Source organism: Lynx rufus, unplaced genomic scaffold, assembly GCF_022079265.1.
Source record: "Lynx rufus isolate CCGP_SWC_20201006 ecotype Redwood Valley unplaced genomic scaffold, mLynRuf1.p SCAF_11, whole genome shotgun sequence".
In the NCBI taxonomy this organism is placed as follows: domain Eukaryota; kingdom Metazoa; phylum Chordata; class Mammalia; order Carnivora; family Felidae; genus Lynx; species Lynx rufus.
The window spans coordinates 43,666,588-43,687,531 of NW_025814825.1; the positions used below are offsets into that span (position 1 = coordinate 43,666,588).

General features: G+C 37.8%; 1 protein-coding gene across 2 annotated transcripts in view; it reads right to left on the bottom strand.

Moving 5' to 3' along the window:
• CFAP43 (cilia and flagella associated protein 43) overlaps window positions 1-20,944 on the bottom strand; it is a 120,364-nt gene that overhangs the window by 78,561 nt on the left and 20,859 nt on the right. For both annotated transcript variants that reach the window (XM_047072704.1, XM_047072703.1), the window contains exons 7-9: window positions 9,894-9,961; window positions 7,801-7,932; window positions 2,479-2,595 (exon numbers count right to left, since the gene is read on the bottom strand). In XM_047072704.1, the coding sequence (XP_046928660.1) occupies window positions 2,479-2,595; window positions 7,801-7,932; window positions 9,894-9,961 (317 nt within the window). The remainder of the gene's footprint in view (window positions 1-2,478; window positions 2,596-7,800; window positions 7,933-9,893; window positions 9,962-20,944) is intronic.

The window sequence follows — 20,944 nt, forward strand, 5'->3', positions numbered from 1 at the left end:
ATACATAAAATTTCCTCTATTATTATCTTGCCTTCAGTGTAGTACATTTGTTACAATTGAGGAGCCAACATTGATACATTATTGACTAAAGCCCATAGTCCGTATTAAGGTTCTCTCTGTGTCATACATCCTACAGGCTTTAACAAATGTATGATATGTATCCGCCATCACAGTGTCATACAGAATAGTTTCACTGCCCTAAAAATTCGCTGTGTTCCACCTCCATCTTTCCCTCCCTCCTTCCCACTGAGTCCCTGGCAGCCCCTGATCTTTTTACTGTCTCCATAGTTTTTCTTTTTCCCGAACATCACATAGAATGAATCATATAGCTTTTTCCCAAATTGGCTTCTTTCACTTAACATTATGCATTTAAGGCTCTTCTATATCCTTTCACAATTTAATAGCTCATTTATTCTTAGTGCTGGATAATATTCCATTGTATGGATATATCACAGTTTGTTTATTCATTCACCTACCGGGGGATATCTTGGTTACTTCCACGTTTTGGCAATTATGAATAAACTTGCTATAAACATTCATGTATAGGTTTTTGTGTGGGCACACGTTTTCAACTACCAAGAGGCCCAGTTTTCAAATTGGTTTTCAAATACCAAGAGGCCCAATTGCTGAATCATAAGGTAAGAGAGTGTTTAGCTTTGTGAGAAAGGGCCAAACTTGCAAAGTTGCTATATCATTTTGATTCCTATAGGCAATGAGTAATTGCTTCTGTTGCTGCAATATCCTCGCTAGCACTTGGTATTGTCCACGTTTTAGATTTTAGACATTCTAATAGGTGTGTGGTGTGATCTCATTGCTTTAATTTGCAATTCTCTAAATGATGAATAATATTGAACATCTTTTCATATACTTATTTGCTATCTGTATATTTTCTGTGGTAAAGTATTCCAATATGTTGCTCATTTTTTTACTGGAGTTGATTATTTTCTTAGTGTTGAGCTATAAGAATGCTTTGCACATTTTGGAAACCAGTCCATTATCAGATACATGTTTTACAAAGATTTTTCTCCCTGTCTGTGGCTTGTCTTTACTTTCTTTAATATTGTCTTTCCTAGTGTATCAGCCTTTGATTTTAATGAAGTCCAATGTATCAGTTTTTCCTTTCATGGATTACGTTTTGTATTGTGTTGAAAAAGTCATTGCCAAACTCCTATGCTATTTTATGGGAATTTATAGTTTTTCATTTTACATTTAGGTCCAGTGTGAGTTAATTTTTTTGGAAGGTGTAAAGTCTGTGACTCAATGGTGATGATAATGATGATGATTTTGTATGTGGATGTCCAGTTGTTCCTGCACCATTTGGTAAAAGACTGTCCCTTCTCAATTGAATTGTTTTTGCTCCTTTGTCAAAGGTCAGTCAACTATATTTGTATGGATCTATTTCTAGGTCCTCTATTCTGTTCCATTCATCTATTTGTGCAGTTGTTCACCGATACCATACTGTCTTGATTACTGTAGCTTTAAAATAAATCTTGAAAATTGGGTGGTGTTGGTCATACATTTTTTTCTTCAATATTGTATTTGCAATTCTGAATCTTTGCTTCTCCATATAAACTTCAGAATCAGTTTATTGATATCCATAAAATAACTTGCTGGGATTTTGATTGGGATTGCATTGAATCTTACCACATACTAGACTGTGGTGGGCGCTGATAAGTTAAGTTTGGAAAGTTTGGAAAGAACTGATACCTTAACGATTTTGAGTCTTCTTATCCATGTGCATGGAATATTTGTCCATTTATTTAGATCTTGTTTGATTTCATTCAAAGGAGTTTTGTAACTTTTCTCATATAGATCTTGTACATATTTTTGCTAGAACTCCCAAAATTTTAATGGATTTGTTGATAAACCATATGAAAAATGAAATGTTTCTTGAGATCAATAAAAACTAAACAGTTAAACACCAGGAAGAAAACAGTTTCTTTCCAAAATGTAGCAGTTGGGCTTTTTTTCCTAAGTAGGTCAAATTCATATTTTGTGTATGGCAAGTATTTCATTTCCATCCTCAGAGGGTCTATACTACTCTGACAAAGGGTAAATACTACTAGTTTAATGAGCGTTAATAACTCATGAGCGATGAATCTGTTTAAAGCTCTGGCTTGGAAAACTTGGGTGATGACTATAAACAGGATGGCTCCTCAGATTTTACATTTATTTATTTCTGAGAGACAGAGAGAGATAGAGCATGAGTGGGGCCGAAGTCGTAGGCTTAACCGACTGAGCCACCCAGGCGCCCCGACTCCTCAGATTTTAATTGCTCTGGATGTTTTCAGAGACTTAATGTTATGAAGTCAAAATATAATGATGTCATTCTAACTGGGGAGGACATTCAGTGATGGAAGTGGTTGGCATTTCTACCACATCCTTAATACCCTCTGGCTCCTATTTGTATAAGGTTGCACATAAACTTCCAAAATCTTATCTTTAAATCCTACCGTGAAATGCTAAAATATTCCTTACCATGCAGTATTCATTTCCAGGTGAGATAAAGTCAATTGCCTGAAATTTCCCATCACAAGCCTCTAGGACTCTATTAAAGGTTGGCTCCTCACCAAAAGTGTAAATATAAATGGATCCCTGTTAAATATACCAAAAAAAAAAAAAAAAAAAAACAAAGAAAGAAAGAAAGAAAAGAAAAAGAAATATGATGTAATTGTTGTGTGTGCAGTTCAGCAACTATTTATTAAATGCCTACTATGAGCAAGGCACTGTGTGGGAATAGGTGAAGGGAAATTAGAGATCAACTCCAATAAGGCCTTGACCTTGAAGAGCTTAAAATCTAGATGCTTAATTTGTTTATTGATTGATTCATTCACTCACACATCATTTAAAATAATCAACAAATAGGACTTTCTTCTTTTCTCCAATTCCAAGCATTCATTTTTTAAGGTATAAAACATAACACTTCTTCCTGACTTCGAAAATATTTATACAAAAAATTTGTGAAATGTGGAAAACCAGAAAAATTGTTATGGTGAACGAGTAAGTCTTAATCACATACTAGACGGTGGTGGGCACTGATAAAAACTTTTAAATAAGCCTTTGTGGAAATTGTGGAGGTGGGGCTGAAGCTGTTACTTTATGACTTATTTATCGTTCTCAGCTGCCAAATTCACCTCTCAAAAAAAATCTATCCTGTAAGTTATGACTCTTTGCCAAGTAACTGTAATATGGTAGAGCCACTTAACTAGCAATAAGAAATCGGCTTTCAACTGAAGACGAGTTCTTCACATTTCCTTGAGTTAAACATGAATACTCCTGTTCTTGTTGGTCTAAAAAATACAATTCTGTAGAGTCTAAATTTGATAGATACTTACTGGTTTTAATTTTCATTCATTCCTTCAGCAAATATTGAATGGGTACACTGGCCTGGCATGGCTCTGCATGCTGGGACGATAGCAGAGGACAAAACAGGCAAAATTCCCTGCCCTCATGGAGCTTACATTCTGCTGGGGCATTCAGACAATAGACAAGGTATCTAAATAGGATATATTGTAAGTTAAACAGCAGTACTTGTAAGACTCAAAAATATAAAGCAGGGAAAGAAGGTAAGACATGATAAGAGAGTGGGATTTTCAACTGAGTAGCCAAGGAAGGCTTTATTGAGGTAACTTTAGAGAAAAGACTTGAAGGAAATGAGGAAAAAAAGGATTCATGTGCATTCTGTGGGAAGAGCATTCCAAACAGAGAGAACAGCCAGTGCAAAGACCGTGAAGGGGGAACATGCCTTGTGAGTTAAAGAAAACAGCATGATTGCCAGCATGACTGGAACAGGATGAACAAGAAGCAGAGCAGGGGGAGACAAGGCCCAGTGAGAACAGAACCCGTATCATGAAGAGCCTTGTAAAGCACAGTGAGGATTTTGGCTCTTAGTCAGAAGAACATGGGAAATCACTGGAGGGTTCTGAAGAGTAAACACAACAGTTGTTCTCACTTTGGCTGCTATGTTAGGGATACAGTTTACTCTATCCTGTACTGAGAAAAGTGTATTAAGGTGTCCCATTGAGATTATGACTTTGCTTCTCCTTGCCATTTTGCCACATTTTGCTTTATATATTTTGGGACTATTTTATTTAGTACATATGTTTTTTTTTTAATGTTTATATATTCCTGGTGAATTTAACCTTTTACTATTCTTGAAATAAGTCCATTTGTCTTCAGTAATGATTTTTGCCTAATAAATATATCACCACTGGCTTTTTTGTTGTTGTTAATGTTTGCATGTTAGATCTTTTTCTGTCTTAATTTTACTTACTTTTAATTTTTAAATTTACTTTCAATGTTACTGTATTTTTAAAAACTTTTATTTACTTTCTAAATTTTTTTAATGTTTTTATTTATTTTTGAGACAGAGAAAGACAGAGCATGAGCAGGGGAAGGTTAGAGAGAGAGGGAGATACAGAATCTGAAGCAGGCTCCAGGCTCTGAACTGTCAGCACAGAGCCCAACGTGGGGCTCGAACTTACAGACTGTGAGATCACCACCTGAGCTGAAGTCAGACGCTTAACCGACTGAGCCACCCAGGTGCCCCTAAAAAACTTTTATTTACTTTCAATCTCACTGTATGCTTATGCTTTAGCTGTGTCACTTGTAAACAGTGCATAATTGGGTTTTGTATTTTTTTTTAATTTGGTATTGTAACCTTTGCCTTTTAAGTAAATCAATTATTGTTTTACTTTTATTGTAATTACTAATATTGTTTTACTTTTATTGTAATTACTAATATATATGAGTTTAAATATTACATTTTAATTTATGCTTTCTACTTTCTTACTTGTTTCTTTTTCTCTTCTTACCTTGTTTTGGGTTGCTCTTTTATTTTTTTTATTTTTTATTTTTTTTAATTTTTTTTCAACGTTTTTTATTTATTTTTGGGACAGAGAGAGACAGAGCATGAACGGGGGAGGGGCAGAGAGAGAGGGAGACACAGAATCGGAAACAGGCTCCAGGCTCCGAGCCATCAGCCCAGAGCCTGACGCGGGACTCGAACTCACGGACCACGAGATCGTGACCTGGCTGAAGTCGGACGCTTAACCGACTGCGCCACCCAGGCGCCCCTGGGTTGCTCTTTTAAAAAAAGTATTTCACTTTCTCCATCTATAGTGTAGAAATTTCATCTACTGTTTCAGATCTTTTGGTGGTTACCTTAGAAGCTACAACATGTATGGGCACCTGGGTGGCTCAGTTGGTTAAACGTCTGACTTTGGCTCAGGTCATGATCTCACGGTTCGTGAGTTCGAGCCCCGCATCAGGCTCTGTGTTGACAGCTCGCAGCCTGAAGCCTGCTTCAGATTCTGTGTCTCCTTCTCTCTCTGTCTCCCCCCACCCCGACTTGTGCTTTGTCTCTATCAAAAATAAATAAATGTAAAAAAAAAAAAAAGAAGTTACAACATGTAAACCTAATTTATAAACACCACAAGGTTACTTAAAACCTTACTTTCTGCCTGGGAAAGTAAACAATGAAATTGAAACACTTTATTCCATTTACTCCTTCCCCTCCAGTTTACATTATTGTTGTCTAGGATTTTAATTCAATGTTATTTCTAAACCTAACTTCACATTATTTTTGCTGTTAGGCAGTGTTCATTTACATTTCTCTACACATTTACTGCTATTCATTCTTATAACACAATACTTCCATCTGGGATCATTTTCCTCCCGCTTGAAGTACATTCTTTAGAATTTTCTCTAGTGATGGTCTGCTGCTTACAGTCAGTTTTGGAGTGTCTAAAAATGCTTTTTTTCAACCCTATACTGAAAAGTACTTTCACTGGGTGTAGAATTCCAGATGGTAGTTACCTCATTTCACTACATCAGGGGTCAGCATACTTTTTCTATAAAGGGACACAAAGTAAATATCTTAGGCTTTGCAGGCCATGTGATCTCTCACAATGACTTCATTCTACCATTGTAGTGTGAAAGCAGCCATAGACAATACATAAATGAATGGGTGTCACTGTGTTCCAATAAAACTTGATTTATAAAAACAAGCAGCAGGCTGGTTTGGGCTTACAGGGCAATAGTTTGCTGACCCTTGCTATATATGGAAGATAGCATTTCACTATTCCTTACTTACATTATTGCCACAGAGAAGTCAGCTGTTAGTCTAATTGAAATTTCTTGAAATAATCTGTTTCTCTCTCTGATTGCTTTTAAGATTTTCTCTGCCTTTGGTTTTCATGAATTTCACTTTGTTAAGTCTAAGTGTGGATATCTTTTATGTATTCTGCTTGAGATTCACTGGTCCTCTTGAATCTGTAAATTCATGTCTTTAATCAGTCTAGAAAATCTCTTTTTTTAAAATATCTCTTTAAATATTGTCTCTGCCTCACTCTCTCTCCTCTCTGGGATTCCAATTAAGCATATGTTAGATTTTTTTCACTGTATCATTCATGTCTCTTACTCTCCCTTCTGTATATCCTATCCTTTTGCATCTCTAAGCTACCTTCTGGATAACTTCTGCTCTGTCTTCCAGTTCATGAATTCTCTGTTTGGCTATGTCCAATCTTTTGTCAGACATAGTCATTTAATTTTTACTTTGTTAGTGTATTTTTCTCTTTTAGAATTTTTATTTCAGTCTTTCTCTCTTCTGTTATGTTATGTCTTTTAAAAAAAATTTTTTTTTTACATTTTATTTATTTTTGAGAGAGAGAGACAGACAGAGCACAAGTGGGGGAGAGGCAGAGAGAGAGGGAGACACAGAATCCGAAGCAGGCTCCAGGCTCTGAGCTGTCAGCACAGAGCGCAACATGGGGCTCGAACTCAGAAACCGTGAGATCATGACCTGAGCTGAAGTCAGACGCTTAACTGACTGAGCCACCAAGGCGCCCCTGTTATGTTATGTCTTTTATTGTTTCCTGTTCTCCATAGATATTTTAGGTTTGTCATTTATTTGTTAAAACTGTATTTATGAAAACATAGTTAGCATAATTGTTTTAACTTCAGATATTTACCAGAAAGTGAAATCTTTCCATATTTAAATTTAAGTTTCTTTTAGGTAGAAAATCATTGGTCTTTTTTTGTAATCCATCTAAGGCCATTGCCTAAAAATATAAACTGCTGCTAATCCTGACTGTTGAGGGTCATTCCACTAATTCAGAGCTGTTCTAACAGTATAATTGAGGTAGACATTTGGTTTTATCCTGCATTTACTCCTCTTCTCTCCTTCTCTTACAGAACCATCCATGACCCCAATCTCAATCCATGTTTGGTTGGGTTGACTCTACCCAGGGTTCAAGGGTAGGCATGTGACAGGCCTGATCAATGACAGCTTAGAATTCTCCTGGACATAGTAATTGCCACAGGGGTAGAGATATGACCCAAGTAAGTACAATGAGTCTAAATTCCAGGACATTTTTTCCCAGCTGATGTCTTTCCACTAGGGTCACCATGAAGGTAGAAATATAAACTGGAGTTGCAGGAGGCCCCCTTGACATCTCAGGAAAGAGTCTGCATGGAAAAGGTGACAGCAGAGAGGAAACAGAGCCAAGATATGGCCACAAAACAAGGCCAGCAGCATCATGGGAGCCTCTGAATTCATGGGCTTGCCCTTTTAGTTACATGTACAAAAACAAACAAATGAACAGTAACAACAACAACAACAAAAAAAAAACCTTTTGGTATTTAGGCCTTTTAATTTGGGTATTTTTTCATTTGTAACCTAAGGGGTCACGACTAGTAGAGTATCACTATGCAGCACTATGCTTGTCATTCTTGGAGTGCAATGATAATAATAATAACAATATTTGAAAATTATACATCAAGAAATGCCATCTAGCATACCTTCTCTGTTTGAATCAGCAACATTTGGTAACTTGGAGAAAACATCATATGTTCCACAGGCTCTTCAACCTGAAGAAAATCCTCTATTTTGTAATGTAAATCTTTAATAATAAAAGAATACACAAAGCCATCCTAGAGACCAAAAAACAATGAGATAAACACAGAAAATCAGCCTCAGTCAATGCATGTATACTTTTCATGTCAAATGAGCTAAAACATATTGGCTACCATCCACAGTTTATTTTGGAATCATCATCAACGTCTACATTATCTAGAATGCCCTCTTTATTTAGGCAACTTTTAACCATCTTTCCTGGCCTAGTGTCAATTTTATTTCTTTTGTGACACAAAATTTTGTGACCTAAAATTTTACTGATCTCCCCTTTCTTTGAACTCCTCTAGCATCTATCTTTTTTACCAAATTCTTCATTATATAGGAGGTGGGGCAAATGAAGCAGTTTATCGTATGGCTTATGTATAGCAGTCTCCTTACTTCAAGGAACACTAGCCTTAATGTAATTATTTAATCACTATTATGCGTATTTCTTTTCTCCCTAAATGATTCAAAGGTAGGGCATGTGGTGTTTATTTCCTTTATATCCTCCCTTCGAGTTCCTCTCACAGTGCTAGTACCCAGTAAAAATGGGTTGGTTGGTTGTAAACAGACTTAGGTTAATTTAACTATTCTCAAGATGAATTTGAGTTATTTTTACAGTAGTGAAGAGACTTTGGACAAATTCATTCATCATTTCTAGATTAGATCCCACTATAACTAAAATAAATGGATTGGTGAGATGGCTGGATTCAGATACTTAAGACCTGGGGGATAAAACACGCAAGGTGTTTTCTCCAAACTCATCACCATTCTCCATAATTCATGGAGCAGATGCTCCCACCACTCTTTTAAACTAGTGTTTTTTTTTTAATTTTATTTTAAAAATAATCTCTCTACCCAATGTGGGGCTTGAACTCACAACCCTGACATCAAGAGTCACAGACTCTACTAACTGAGCCAGCCAGGTACCCCTAAACTAGGTTTTTAAAAATGCCAAGGATGGGCTTGAGAAGGACAGAGCCAGAAAAGGCTATAAATGCAAACTAAATGTAGGAGGTGAGGGAGTGGGAATAGTCTGTTGCAAGGTTGGTGGGGTGATTATCAACTGAGTGTAGGTGTATGAGCTCCAAACTGCTTCTCATTGGTGGAGCTACATCTTTCACCCTGACATCCTTGCCTAACTACCCTCAGGGTCCTGGAAATGTGATCTCTGGCAATGGAAGAGACAAAGCTAACAGCGGTCTTGGGACATCAACCAGTAGAGCTGAGACTTTAGTGTAGGTTGGCTCCAAACCTTAGCACTAATTACAATACCACAGAAAAGCAATGTGGTCTGAGCCCTTTTCATACTTAACTGAGACTGTGTGCTCTAATAAATGATAGCAAAAACTCTGGAGTTTGACACACCTGGGTTCAAGCCTCAACTACCACATTTACTGGCTGGTGAACTCTGTAAGGCTTGGCTCCTTCCTCTGTATAAGGAGGATGTCAATAGTTCCTACTTGATAGGGTTATTACAAAAACCAGTAAGATAATACAAGGAAAGCACTTAGCATGACGCCTGGCACCAAATAAGCACCAAGTAAATGTAGGTCATTAATGCTAACTCTAATATGAACAATAACAATCTGATACATGTAAGCTAACTGGGTATGCACAAGAAGGTAAGCTGAAGCTTAGACAAAAGGTTCCATGTGTATCTGACAACCTAAGATGTTAAGTGCACAAACAGGCATGAAGTTGGGTGACAGATATTAATTAGGTGTTCTGGGGGACTTGGAGTTTTTAACTCTATTTTTGATTATTTGCAATAGTCTAGATACATGGCAGTTCATTATACTGTTCTACTTTTATATATATTTAAAACATTCTTCATATAAAAAGTTTTATAATAGCAAGCATCCAAAAAGGGAATAATTTTAATTAATAATCAGACAGAACCTGTTGTCCCAAATTATGGCTCATAATAGTAAGTGGCAACAAATGGAAGCTATATATACACTTGAAAGCAATTAATTTTGAAGAAAAAATACATTACAATTCCAGAAATCAGCACGCCTCCCTTCTGATATGCCATGGTGACTGGATTAATCAGATGACATCCCTCTTTTGGCAAAGAAAAACAAGGTAAAACAGGTGACACATATTTAAAAGTGCAGTACAAAGCAATTAATTTCATTTTCTTTCCTAGTACTAGTCCTTTCTTTGTAATCCTTACCAAAAGTCAGCTTTCTATCAGAATATGTGCTATAATGCCTCCCAAGCAATGAATCATAAAAGATGCTCAGCATTGATTACTAATGTAAATCACAGGAATTTTTTTAAAGTTCTGTATCATCAGGTCTGTGTAACTAACACTGTAGAATTATATAGCAAATGCACTTTCTTATTCTAGGGAAGCGTTGTCAGAGATTTTAAGATGCCAGGAAAAAACAAATAAAATGAAACCTAAGTTATTATCAAGCTGCATACTTAAGGTTTGTACATTTTATGGTATGTAAATTCATATCTCAGTAAATAAACAAAAAAGGATAAAAAGAAAGTAAAAAGAAAAATGTTCTATAGGAACAAATGTTATTAATAACATATTGCCCTTGGAGGGGGGGGGGGGAATAACAAAAGTGTATTGCCTTTTATGTAGATAAACCATGACAACTATAAGATCAAAAGCTCATACAGCATCCATCAAATTACTTTTTTACTGTTACATGCTTGGCATTTTGCCAGATGCTAAGAAGCATACTGCCCTTTCCTTCAAAGACTATTCACCTCCCCATAGTTCCTTCTTTTCCAATCCAGGTGCCCCTGGATCCGAGGTTCTTATGACTCCTGGCCTGGCCTAGGTACCTGAGGCTTAGAGCCACCTTCTAGGATTATCCTTTTCTGAATTATGGCTAAACTAATCTTCCCATGCACAATTCCAGTTAGGGTACATCACCAGTCAGGAGTTTTTGATGTCTGCCCACTGTCAGCTCAATTAAGTAGAAACACCTTAGCTGGACATTCAAGGTCAGACATGGTATACATGTCCGTTTGTTCCCCACTAGCTCTGTGTAACACTCAATGCTTTCAGACAAACTGGACCACTTCTTGTATCACAACCTTCCCCAGTTTTCCTTGTCTATGCAGATACCATTGCCAGAAACTCCACCTACCCTCATCTCTGCTTGTGACAACCCAAACTTCAACGGCCATTTCAAATGTCACCTTCAAAATGACTTAACATGGCCTGTTTCCCTCATTTGAATTCACATAGCAATTGGTGAAATTTCTCTTTAATGAAATTATCTTAGTCTACCTGGATGTAATTGTCTACTTGTTTAATTCTCTTCAATAAAATAGAAATCTCTTAAGGGTAGATATTACAAAATCATATATTTGCCACTTATGTCACCTCTGAGGCACTTTGTGTGGTATCTTACACATTGTAGAGGCTAGGCAAATATTTATATGAAAGCATTTATAATATACCATGAAAATTATTAGGAATAGTATGCAAGAAGGAAATAGTGAACAATACAAGACTACGCATGACTAAGTCCTAAATTTTGTATAACATATTACAAATGTGACAACAGTTTGGAAATGAAGAACATTGCTTTAGAGTTCATTTTAAAAGGGAGGAGCCAAGATTGTGGAACAGCATGGAAGTTTTTTGTGTGTCTTGCATCCATGAAATACAGCCAGACCGACACTAAGCCATCCTGCACACCTAGGAAACTGATTTGAGGATTAACACAACAATCTGCACAACCTGAACCACACAATTCAGTAGGAATTCACCCCAAAAGAAAAAGCACAAAGAAATGACAGCCAGGGATTTAACCAACACAGATACAAGCAAGATGTCTAAACCAGAATTTAGAATCATGATAATAAGAATACTAGTTGGAATCGAAAGTAGATGAGAATCCTTTTCTGAGGAGATAAAAGAAGTAAAAACTAGTCAGGATGAAATAAAAAATGCTATAACTGAGCTGCAATCATGGATGGATGCCATGGAAGGAAGGATGGATGGATGACGCAGAACAGAGAATCAGTGATATAGAGGACAAACTTATGGAGAATAACGAAGCAGAAAAAAAAAGGGACATTAAAGCAAAAGATGATGATTTAAGAATTAGAGAAATCAGTGACTCATTAAAAAGGAACAATATCAGAATCATAGGGGTCCCAGAAGAGGAAGAGAGAGAAATAGGGGTAGAAGGGTTATGTGAGCAAATCATAGCAGAAAATTTTCCTAACCTGGGGAAAGACAGAGACATCAAAATCCAGGAAGCACAGAGGACCCCCATTAGATTCAACAAAAACCGACCATCAATAAGGCATATCATAGTCAAATTCACAAAATACTCAGGCAAGGAGAGAATCATGAAAGCAGCAAGGGAAAAAAAGTCCCTAACATACAAGGGAAGACAGAGCAGGTTTGCAGTAGACCTACCCACAGAAACTTGGCAAGCCAGAAAGGAGTGGCAGGATATATTCATTTTGCTGAACAGAAAAATATGCAACCAAGAATTCTTTATCCAGCAAGGCTGTCATTCAAAATAGAAGGAGAGATAAAAAGTTTCCCAGACAAACAAAAATTAAAGGAGTTTGTGATGACCAAACCAACCCTGCAAGAAATTTTAAGGGAAACTCTCTGAGGGGAGAAGATGAAAATATAAATACATATATACATACATACATACATACATACATACATACATACCATAAGCAACAAAGATTAGAAAGGACCAGAATACACCACCAGAAACTCCAACTCCACAAGCATCATAATGGCAATAAATTCATGTCTTTCAGTACTCACTCTAAATGTCAATGGACTCAATGCTCCAATCAAAAGACAAAGGGTAAGAGAATGGATAAGAAAACAAGATCCATCTACATGCTGTTTACAAGAGACCCACTTTAGACCTAAAGACACCTTCAGATTGAAAATAAGGGGATGGAGAAACCATCTATCATACTAATGGTCACCAAAAGAAAGCCAGAGTAGCCATACTTATATCAGACAATCTAGACTTTAAAATAAAGACTGTATCAAGAGATGCAGAAGGGCATTATATCATAATCAAGGGGTCTATCCACCAAGAAGACCTAACACTTGTAAACATTTATGCGCCAAATGTAGCAGCCCCCAAATATATAAATCAATTAATCACAAACATAAAGAAACTCATTGATAGTAATACCATAAGAGTAGGAGACTTCGGGGCACCTGGGTGGCTCAGTCAGTTAAGTGGCCGACTTCGGCTCAGGTCATGATCTCGCGGTCTGTGAGTTCGAGCCCCACGTCGGGCTCTGTGCTGACAGCTCAGAGCCTGGAGCCTGTTTCAGATTCTGTGTCTCCCTCTCTCTGACCCTCCCCCATTCATGCTCTGTCTCTGTCTCAAAAATAAATAAACGTTAAAAAAAATTAAAAAAAAAAAAAAAGAGTAGGAGACTTCAACACCCACTCACAGCAACGGACAGATCATCTAATCAAAAAATCAACAAGGAAACAACGGCTTTGAAGGACACACTGGACCAGATGGATTTAATAGATATATTCAGAACATTTCATCCTAAAACAGCAGAATACACATTCTTCTCCAGTGCACATGGAACGTTCTCCAGAATAGACCATATACTGGGACACAAATCAGCCCTCAGCAAGTACAAAAAGATCAAGATCATACTGTGCATATTTTCAGACCACAATGCTATGAAATTCAAAATCAACCACAAGAAAAAATTGGAAAGATAACACATACTTGGAGACTGAAGAACATCGTACTAAAGAATGAACGGGCTAACCAAGAAGTTAAAGAGGAAATTAAAAAGTATACGGAAGCCAATTAAAATGATAACATCACAACCCAAAACCTCCAGGACGCAGCAAGGGCGGTCATAAGAGGAAAGTATATAGCAATCCAGGCCTTCCTAAAGAAGGAAGAAATATCTCAGATACACAACCTAATCTTATACCTTAAGAAGCTGGAAAAAGAACAGCAAATAAAACCCAAAGCCAGCAGAAGTCAGGAAATAATAAAGATTAGAGCAGAAATTGATGCTATCGAAACCGAAAAAACAGTAGAACAGATCAATGAAACCAGAAGCTGGTTCTTTGAAAGAATTAACAAAATTGATAAACCACTAGTCAGTTTGATCAAAAAGAAAAAGGAAATGACCCAAATAAATAAAATGAAGAATGAAAGAGGAGAGATCACAACCAACACAGCAGAAATAAAAACAATAATAAGAGAATAGTATGAGCAATTATACGCCAATAAAATGGGCAACCTGGAAGAAATGGACAAATTCCTAGAAACACATAAACTACCACAACTGAAACAGAAAGAAGGAGAAAATTTGAACAGACCCATAACCAGTAAGGAAGTCAAATTAGTAATAAAAAATCTGGGGTGCCTGGGTGGCTCAGTTGGTTAAGTGGCCAACTTCGGCTCAGGTCATGATCTTGCGGTCCGTGAGTTCAAGCCCCATGTCAAGCTCTGTGCTGACAGCTCAGAGCCTGGAGCCTGTTTCAGATTCTGTGTCTCCCTCTCTCTGACCCTCCCCCATTCATGCTCTGTCTCTGTCTCAAAAATAAATAAACATTAAAAAAAAAATTTAAAAAAAAATCTCTCAAAAAACAAGAGTTCAGGGCCAGATGGCTTTCCAGGGGAATTCTACCAAACATCTAAGGAAGAGTTAACATCTATTCCTTTGAAGCTGTTCCAAAAAATAGAAACGGAAGGAAAACTTCCAAACTCTTTCTATGAAGCCAACATTACCTTGATTCCAAAACCAGACACAGATCCCACTAAAAAGGAGAACTATAGACCTATTTCCCTGATGAACATGCATGCAAAAATCCTCAACAAGATATTAGCCAACCGTATCCAACAATACATTAAAAGAATTATTCACCATGACCAAGTGGGATTTATACCTGGGATGCAGGGCTGGTTCAATATCCGCAAAACAATTAACATGATTCATCACATCAATAAAAGAAAGGACAAGAACCATATGATCCTCTCAATAGATGCATAAAAAGCATTTGACAAAATACAGCATCCTTTCTTGATAAAAACCCTCAAGAAAGTAGGGATAGAAGGAGCATACCTCAAGATCATAAAAGCCATATATGAATGACCCAATGCCAATATCACCCTCAATGGAGAAAAACTGAGAGCTTTCCCCCTAAGGTCAGGAACAAGACAGGGATGTCCACTCTCACCACTGTTATTCAACATAGTATTGGTATTCTTAGCCTCTGCAATCAGACAACACAAAGAAACAAGAGGCATCCAAGAGGAGGATGCCAGGAGGAAGTCAAACTTTCACTCTTCACAGATGACATGATACTCTATATGGAAAACCCAAAATATTCCACCCAAAAACTGCTAGAATTGATTCATGAATTCAGCAAAGTTGCAGGATATAAAATCAATGCACAGAAATCAGTTGCATTCCTATACACCAACAATGAAGCGACAGAAAGAGAAATCAAGGAATTGATCCCATTTACAGTGGCACAAAAAACCATAAAATACTTGGGAATAAATCTAACCAAAGAGGTGAAGAATGTATACACTGAAAACTATAGAAAGCTTATGAAAGAAATTGAAGAAGACACAAAAAAAATGGAAAAAGATTCCATGCTCCTGGATAGGAAGAACAAATATTGTTAAAATGTCAATACTACCTAAAGCAATCTATATATTCAATGCAATCCCTATCAAAATAACACCAGCATTCTTCACAGAGCTAGAACAAATAATCCCAAAATTTGCATGGAACCAGAAAATACCCCGAATAGCCAAAGCAATCTTGAAAAAGAAAACCAAAGCAGGAGGCATCACAATCCCGGACTTCAAGTTATACTACAAAGCTGTAATCATCAAGATAGTATGGTATGGGCACAAGAACAGACACTCAGATCAATGGAACAGAATAGAGAACCCAAAAATAGACCCACAAATGTATGGCCAACTAATCTTTGACAAAGCAGAAAAGAATATCCAGTGGAATAAAGACAGTTTCTTCAGCAAGTGGTGCTGGGAAAACTGGACAGCGACATGCAGAAGAATGAACCTGGACCACTTTCTTATATCATACACAAAAATAAACTCAAAAAGACCTAAATGTCAGACAGGAAGCCATCAAAATCCTCGAGGAGAAAACAGGCAAAAACCTCTTTGATCTTAGCTGCAGCAACTTCTTACTCAACATGTCTCCAGAGGCAAGGTAAACAAAAGCAAAAATGAACTACTGGGACCTCATCAAAATAAAAAGCTTCTGCACAGTGAAGGAAACAATCAGCAAAACTAAAAGGCAACCAACAGAATGGGAGAAAGTATTTGCAAACGACATATCAGATAAAGAGTTAGTATCCAAAATCTATAAAGAACTTATCAGACTCAACACCCTAAAAACAAATAATCCAGTGAAGAAATGGGCAAAAGACATGAATAGACACTTCTCCAAAGAAGACATCCAGATGGCCAACTGACACATGAAAAAATGCTCAACATCACTCATCATCAGGGAAATACAAATCAAAACCCCAATGAGATACCACCTTAGACCTGTCAGAATGGCTAACATTAACAACTCAGGCAACAACAGATGTTGGCAAGAATATGGAGAAAGAGGATCACTTTTGCATTGTTGGTGGTAATGCAAGCTGGTGTAGCCACTCTGGAAAACAGTATGGAGGTTCCTCAAAAAACTAAAAATAGAACTACCCTATGACCCAGCAATTGCACTACTAGGCATTTATCCAAGGGATACAAGTGTACTGTTTCAAAGGGACACATGCACCCCCATGTTTATAGCAGCACTATCAATAATAGCCAAAGTATGGAAAGAGCCCAAATGTCCATCGATGGATGAATGGATAAAGAAGATGTGGTATATATACATAATGGAGTACTACTCGGCAATCAAAAAGAGTGAAATCTTGCCATTTGCAACTACGTGGATGGAACTGGAGGGTATTATGCTAAGTGAAATTAGTCAGAGAAAGACAAATATCATACGACTTCACTCATATGAGGACTTTAAGAGACAAAACAGATGAGCATAAGGGAAGGGAAACAAAAATAATATAAAAACAGGGAGGGGGGCAAAACATAAAAGACTCATAAATATGGAGAACAAACTGAGGGTTACTGGAGGGGTTGTGGGAGGGGGTATGGGCTAAATGGGTAAGAGGCACTAAGGAATCTACTGAAATCATTGTTGCACTATATGCTAACTAATTTGGATACAAATTTAAAAAATAAAAAATTAAATTAAAAAAAGAATTTGTTTTAAAAAAACATATAGGTGCTAATCTGTAGCAATCTCTGTGATTTAACTCTGGAGCCAAAGGATGAGTAAAACACAGTTCTTGACTTCAAAGAATTGATGTCTAGTGGGAAACACAGACATGCACATGGGACACTGTGAAAGCACAGGATGAGGCTCTACCAAGGGAGCAAGTCTCAATGAATCCCATACAGGGTCACTGAATTTCACCCTAAGGTTGGGGTGAAGACAGGGAAGGATCCACGGAGGATGACCTCATCAGGTAGACCAGGAAGAGAAGGGCATCTTAGACAAAGATAACTACAAATGCCAGCAGGCAGAATTTGGAGGCAGCACAGGAATGATGAGAACTTCTCTAAGACTTATGTGGGAGAAGCTGGAACTGGGAAGGCAGGCCACAAAAGGAGTTCACTTTGTAGAGAGCTATGAGACGGCATTGTGGAGGCAAGGTTAAAGAGAACTTAGCCTGGAGGGTACAGGTGACAATGAAAGGAAGCCAGGGTTGGGGCAGGAAAGTCAAACCTAATGGCTTCAATGAAGTCTAAGCCAGGGAATGGGAGTAAGAGTAGATGAGGGGCACTGTCCTAGGGGAAACTTGCTGTAGGTGGTGGTATTGAGCTGGGAACTTAAGATTTCAGAGAGTAAATTGGCAAGAGGGTGAGCTAGGAGGCATGTCTGTGAAAAGACAGGAAGAAATTACTGGCTAGATCAGAAAACTCAACCTGGGGAGTAGAAGGAAACAATACAAATAGAGCAGGTAGGATCAGATTAGAGAGAGTGTAGAATCAAGGCAAAGCAGTCACTGAATTGCATGTTGAAATGGTCTTCAAGGGGGCGCCTGGGTGGCTCAGTCGGTTAAGCGTCTGACTTCGGCTCAGGTCATGATCTCACGGTCCGTGAGTTCAAGCCCCGTGTTGGGCTCTGTGCTGACAGCTCAGAGCCTGGAGCCTGTTTCAGATTCTGTGTCTCCCTCTCTCTCTGCCCCTCCCCTGTTCATGCTCTGTCTCTGTCTTAAAAATAAATAAACGTTAAAAAAAATTGAAATGGTCTTCAAGAAGGACAGTTTGGCAAGGATGAGATGCCTGCTTTGGGTTAGTGTAGATTAAGGCCAATGAAGTCAGTCCTAAGGTTGCTGCAGAAATCAAGAAATGAAATAACAAGAGGAATGGAGAGTGGAGTAAGTGGAATGGAGAGTGCATTGCACAAAGTGGGGAGCTCACAATGACCAGTCTCCCTTCTCAAAAGGTCTATACCTAGCTCCTAGACCCAAAAGGTCTATACCTAGCTAATGAGTGGACATTAGCTTCTGTGACTAAGGGCAACCCTGGCCACAGCTGATGGGACCAGGAATGGACATCAGATCTAAGGAAAATAAATCCAATTCTCTTAGAAATTCTAATCAAGGAACACAAGATAATTTTCAAGATGGCAGTTGAACTTAAAAGAGGTCATTGTGGAAAAAGGCCTTGAAAGGGGTGGAGGGCAGGAAAGGGCATAATTTGTTGATTAAACAAAATAGGCATATGTATGGGAAAAGATATAGCATAGTAGCTAATAACTTGAACTCTGGCATTCCCTATCAAAATAATGTCAGCATTCTTCACAGGGCTGGAACAAACAATCCTAAATTTGTATAGAACCAGAAAAAATCCCAAATAGCCAAAGCAATCCTGAAAAACAAAACCAAACCTGGAGGTATCACAATTCCAGACTTCAAGCTGTATTACAAAGCTATAATCATCAAGATAGTGTGGTACTGGCACAAAAACAGACACACAGATCAATGGAACAGAATAGAGAACTCAGAAATGGACCCACAAATGTATGGCCAATTTATCTTTGACAAAGCAGGAAAGAATATCCAGTGGAAAAAAAGACAGTCTCTTCAGCAAATGGTGCTGGGAAAACTGGACAGCAGCACACAGAAAAATGAACCTGAACCACTTTCTTATACCATATACAAAAAAAACCCCTCGAAACAGATAAAAGACCTAAATGTAATACAGGAAGCCATCAAAATCCTCGAGGAGAAAACAGGCAAAAACCTCTTTGATCCTGGCCGCAGCAACTTCTTACTTGACATATCTCCAGAGGCTAGGTAAACAAAAGCAAAAATGGACTATTGGGACCTCATCAAGATAAAAAGAGAAGGAAAAAATCAGCAAAACTAAAAGGCAACTGACAGAATGGGAAAAGATATTTGCAAATGACATATCAGATAAAGAGTTAGTATATAAAATCTATAAAGAACTTATCAAACTCAACACCCCAAAAACCAAATAATCCAGGGAAGAAATGGCCAAAAGACATGAATAGACATTTCTCCAAAGACGACACCCAGATAGCTAACAGACACATGAAAAGATGCTCAATATCACTCATCAACAGGGAAACAGAAATCAAACCCACAACGAGATACCACCTCACACCTCTCAGAATGGCTAAAATTAACAGATGTTGGTGAGGATGTGGAGAAAGAATGCTTTTGTATTCCTGGTGGGAATGCACTCCAGTGCAGCCACTCTGGAAAACAGTATGGAGGTTCTTCAAAAAATTAAAAATAGAACTACCCTATGGCTCAGCAATTGCACTACTAGGTATCTATCCAAGGGATACAGTTGTGCTGATTGAAAGGGACACATGCACCCCAATGTTTATAGTAGCACTATCGAGAATAACCAAAATATGGAAAAAGCCCAAATGTCCATTGAAGGATGAATGGATTAAGAAGATGTGGTATATATATATATACAATGGAATATTGCTTGGCAATAAAAAAGAATGAAATCTTACAATTTGTAACAACAAGGATGGAACTAGAGTGTATTATACTAAGTGGCATAAGTCAGTCAGAGAAAGACAAATATCATATGACTTCACTCGTGTGGAATTTAAGATACAAAACAGATGAACATAAGGGAAGGGAAGCAAAAATAATATAAAAACAGAGAGGGATACAAACCATAAGAGACTCTTAAATACAGAGAACAAACTGAGGGTTGCTGGTGGGGTGTTGGGTGGGGATATGGGTTAAATGGGCAAGGGGCATTAAGGAGGGCACTTGTTGGGATGCGCACTGGGTGTTATATGTAAGTGATGAATCACTAAAGTCTATTCCTGAAGTCATTATTACACTAAATGATAACTAACTTGGATTTAAATTTAAAAAATAATAAAATAAAATAACTTGGACTCTGAAGTTCTTTTAAGTAGGCTTCATGTCCAGTGCAGAGCCCAATGTGGGGCTTGATTTCATGACCCTGAGATGAAGACCTGAGCTGAGATCAAGTGTTGGATGCTTGGGGTGCCTAGGTGTCTCAGTCGGTTAAGTGTCTGAATCTTGGTTTTGGCTCAGGTCATGATCTCATGGTTCCTGAATTTGAACCCCATGTCGGGCTCTGTGCTAACAGTGTGGAGCCTACTTGGGATTCTCTCTCTCTCCCTCTCCCTCTGCCCCTACCCTGCTCATGCACTCTCTCTTTCTCTCAAAATAAATAAGCTTAAAAAAAAAAAAGAGTTAGACACTTAACCAGCTGAGCTACCCAGGTGCCCCAATGGACTCCGAAGTCTTATTGCTTGTGTTCAGGTATTAGTTCCACAGTTTACCAGTTATGTGAATTTGGGAATTTTCCTTAACCTCTCAATGCTTACGTTTTTTTCATCTTTCTCATGGAGATGAAAATGTATCTCTTTATAACGTTGTTTTGAGGATTACATGAAATATACACATAGAGTGCAGCAGAATGCCCAGAGCATAGAACACTAGCTAGAAGGAACATGCACAAGACT